General features: G+C 43.2%; 1 protein-coding gene across 1 annotated transcript; it reads right to left on the bottom strand.

Moving 5' to 3' along the window:
- Positions 1-383: 383 nt before the first annotated feature.
- On the bottom strand, positions 384-1,328 carry LOC104983124 (olfactory receptor 1440-like). Its single transcript, XM_010832601.1, has one exon. It carries the CDS (start codon positions 1,326-1,328, stop codon positions 384-386), a length of 945 nt encoding a protein of 314 aa, XP_010830903.1.
- Between the last annotated feature and the right edge of the window lie 1,797 nt (positions 1,329-3,125).

The following is a 3,125-nucleotide window of genomic DNA, read 5'->3' as shown; positions in this document are numbered from 1 at the left end:
TCCTGTCCTGCCTAAAGTGAGATGCTATGGAGAGGCTTGCTGGTCTCCTGGCAACCTTGATCTACTTGGCCCACTCCACCATTGGTCCTTGAGGTAGTACATGCTAAAGGATGGAACATTGAATGGAAGAGTCACATCACTACAACTAGCTACAAAAATGCTTGTGAATTTCTTGACCTATTGATATATTGGGTCATCACTGATGAAGCACTGAGATAATGAACTTCCAGATACTTCTCATGTGTTGTCCTGTCCTTGCACCAGCCATGGGTTTATATCAGAAGATGAGAGTAATTATAACTCACTCTGCAGTTAGAAGAGTTGTGGATCAATGTTTTAGTTGACATTTCTCCTACAGCGTACAGCTGAAATACATTCCATAGTCAGTAACACCAGGAAAAGAGTTTCTTCTTCCATATGCTTAGGGCATCTTTGATTTCTTTGTTCCGCAAGCTATAGATCAATGGATTTAGCATGGGGATTATAACAGTGTACAAGACAGATGCCAGCTTGCTTTGGCTCGAGGAACTGCCAGAATTAGGATACATATAAACAAAGATACCCGAGCCAAAGAAGAGGGTCACTGCTGTCAGGTGAGAAGCACAAGTGTTGAAGGCTTTGGACCGGCCTTCAGCTGAAGTGATCTTCACAATGGTGGCAACAATGTAACCATAGGATATCATGATAACCAAGACAGACATGAGCCCAAAGATGACTGTGAGCACAGATGTCATGACTTGAAAGAACAAGGTGTCCGAGCAGGATAGGGTTAGCAGTTGGGGCAGGTCGCAGAAGAAATGGTTGATGATGTTTGGTCCACAGAAGTGGAGCTGAAGTAAGGCACACAACTGAATGAACGAGCCAAGGAATCCAGTTACACAAGATCCTGCCACCATCTGCACGCAGAGAGAGGGGCACATGGTGGCTGTATAGAGCAGAGGACTGCAAATGGCGACGTAGCGATCATAAGCCATGACCGCCAGCAGACTGCACTCAGTCAGGCCCAGGCTAGAGAACAAGAAGTACTGCATGATGCACCCCGTAAAGGAGATGAGTTTATGCTTCCTGAAGAAGTCTGAGAGCATTCTAGGAGCTATGGTGGAAATATAGCAAGTGTCCAGCAAGGACAGGTTACTGAGGAAGAAGTACATAGGCGTGTGCAAATGGGAGTCCATCCTGATGACGGTGATGAGTCCCAGGTTCCAAGACACTGTCACCAGGTAGATCCCTAGGAATATTGAAAAGAGGACAGCGGTGAGCTGTGGAAACTCAGAGAACCCCAAGAGGATAAACTCTGTGATTGTTGTACTGTTCCTTCCTCCAGCCATCGCCCTGGGGGGTCCTCAGATCTGTAGGAAAAGGATAAATCTTTAAGTCAATTGTTACCCCAATGTCCATGGGAAGAAACTGCCTTCAACCCACACCGAACACAGAATCGAGGGAAATAGTGAACAACTTTAAAAGCAACAACGCTGGTTAACTTTGCCCCTAACTGATTGCTCTGTGTGCCAGAGTTCCCACATGTACAAGAGGGCAGCCCAGGGAGCTCAGCCTGGCGCTGTGATGGCCCAGCGGGGCATGGTAGCAGACGCGTGGGGAGGCTCAGGAGGAAGGGATGTATGGACACAGACGGCTGACACCCGATGTGCAGCAGAAGCTAAAACCACATCGTAGAGCAGATATACTCCAATTAACTTTATTAAATTTAAAAAGAGGATATTACACTTTTCAATATTAACCCACCTAACTATCACAAAGACAAAAGAACGTATGCTAACATTTGGAAAGCCCTTCTTAGAAGATACTTGGGAAATTTTAGGATACTATTAATGAGATGATAACTCCTGTGTTTAGCTTAGTGACTAAAAACACGGTCTTAGATACTACATAGGTGTTCTGGAGTGTAACTCTGCCAACTGTGAGCTTTATGACTCCAAACAGATTGGTCTCCTTCTACTTAATTGACGTCATCAGAAAGTGAGAAAAATAATTACAATAGAACTTATCTCATAAGGTTTACTTGAAGTTAAATTAAGTCTGTTTATGTACAGTAACTGCCGTGGATAAAGTAGTGTACAAAGCAGAGTCAATACGTAATATGTTCTTAATATCATTTTGAAGTATCCGTTTGTTTGTGAGAAACTTTTTTCAATATTTATTTTTATTTATTTGGCTGCACCAGGTCCAAGTTGCAGTATGTGGGCTCTAGTCCCCTGACCAGGGGTCAAACCCAGGCCCCCTGTGTTGGGAGCGTGGAGTCTTAGCCACTGGACGGCCAATGAAGTCCCTGGGAGAAACTTTTAAAGTGCAAATTTTAAAAGGTTGGTCACACAGATAAGACTCAGACTACAGTGTGGTTAATTTGAAATCAGTAGTAAAATTATAAGAAATAGCATAATTGGAAACTAATTACATATTTCTAAACTATTCGGGAGTCAAATAATAAATTATAATTAAAAAGGCAGGGCAGGGACTAACATGCACAGGTTTCTTTCTAGTCTTTCTGCAGCTCAGTCTTCCCAGACTGAAAATAATTCCTCTAAAGCAGAGCTTCAACCGTGGCTGCCCATTAGAACCATCTGGCACACTTTCTAAAGCCCCATTGATCAAACTGATTAATTCAGCATCTCGGGGGCTGGAAGCCAAGTATCAGTATTTGCTAAAACTCTACAAAAGATTTCAATGTGTAGTCACACTTCAGTGTGCATAAGAGAGTGAACTGTTGGGTTTTTTTCAAACTTTAAACTTTTTACTTTGCATTAAGATATAGTGGATTAACAATGTCATGGCACTTCCAGGTGATCAGCAAAGGGACTCAGCCATGCATATACGTGCATCCATTCTCCCCGAGCCCTCCCCCCATCCAGGATGGCAAGTAACACTGAGCAGAGTTCCCTGAGCGGTACAGTAGGTCCTCGCTGGTTATCCATTTTAAATGGAAGACTGTAGCTCTATCTTAGAAAAGCAAAACCATAATCTACACCTATTTTTTGTAGCACCTCCAGTGGCTCAGATACTCGAGAGCACACATTCGTTGAAGGAATCCCACAGCTTTTGTAAGAACCTGATGCTTCCACATAATATGTTATCATTACGTCCATTGGTGCATAAATCTTCAAATGATG

This window comes from Bison bison, unplaced genomic scaffold (genome assembly GCF_000754665.1).
Source record: "Bison bison bison isolate TAMUID 2011002044 unplaced genomic scaffold, Bison_UMD1.0 scf7180017833664, whole genome shotgun sequence".
In the NCBI taxonomy this organism is placed as follows: domain Eukaryota; kingdom Metazoa; phylum Chordata; class Mammalia; order Artiodactyla; family Bovidae; genus Bison; species Bison bison.
The sequence above is the reverse complement of the archived record's forward strand: the minus strand, read 5'-3'. Positions and strand labels throughout refer to the sequence as shown.

Bases quoted from the DNA above. Each gene is read 5' to 3' on its own strand.
- LOC104983124 (XM_010832601.1), bottom strand. From the start codon at position 1,328: ATGGCTGGAGGAAGGAACAGTACAACAATCACAGAGTTTATCCTCTTG.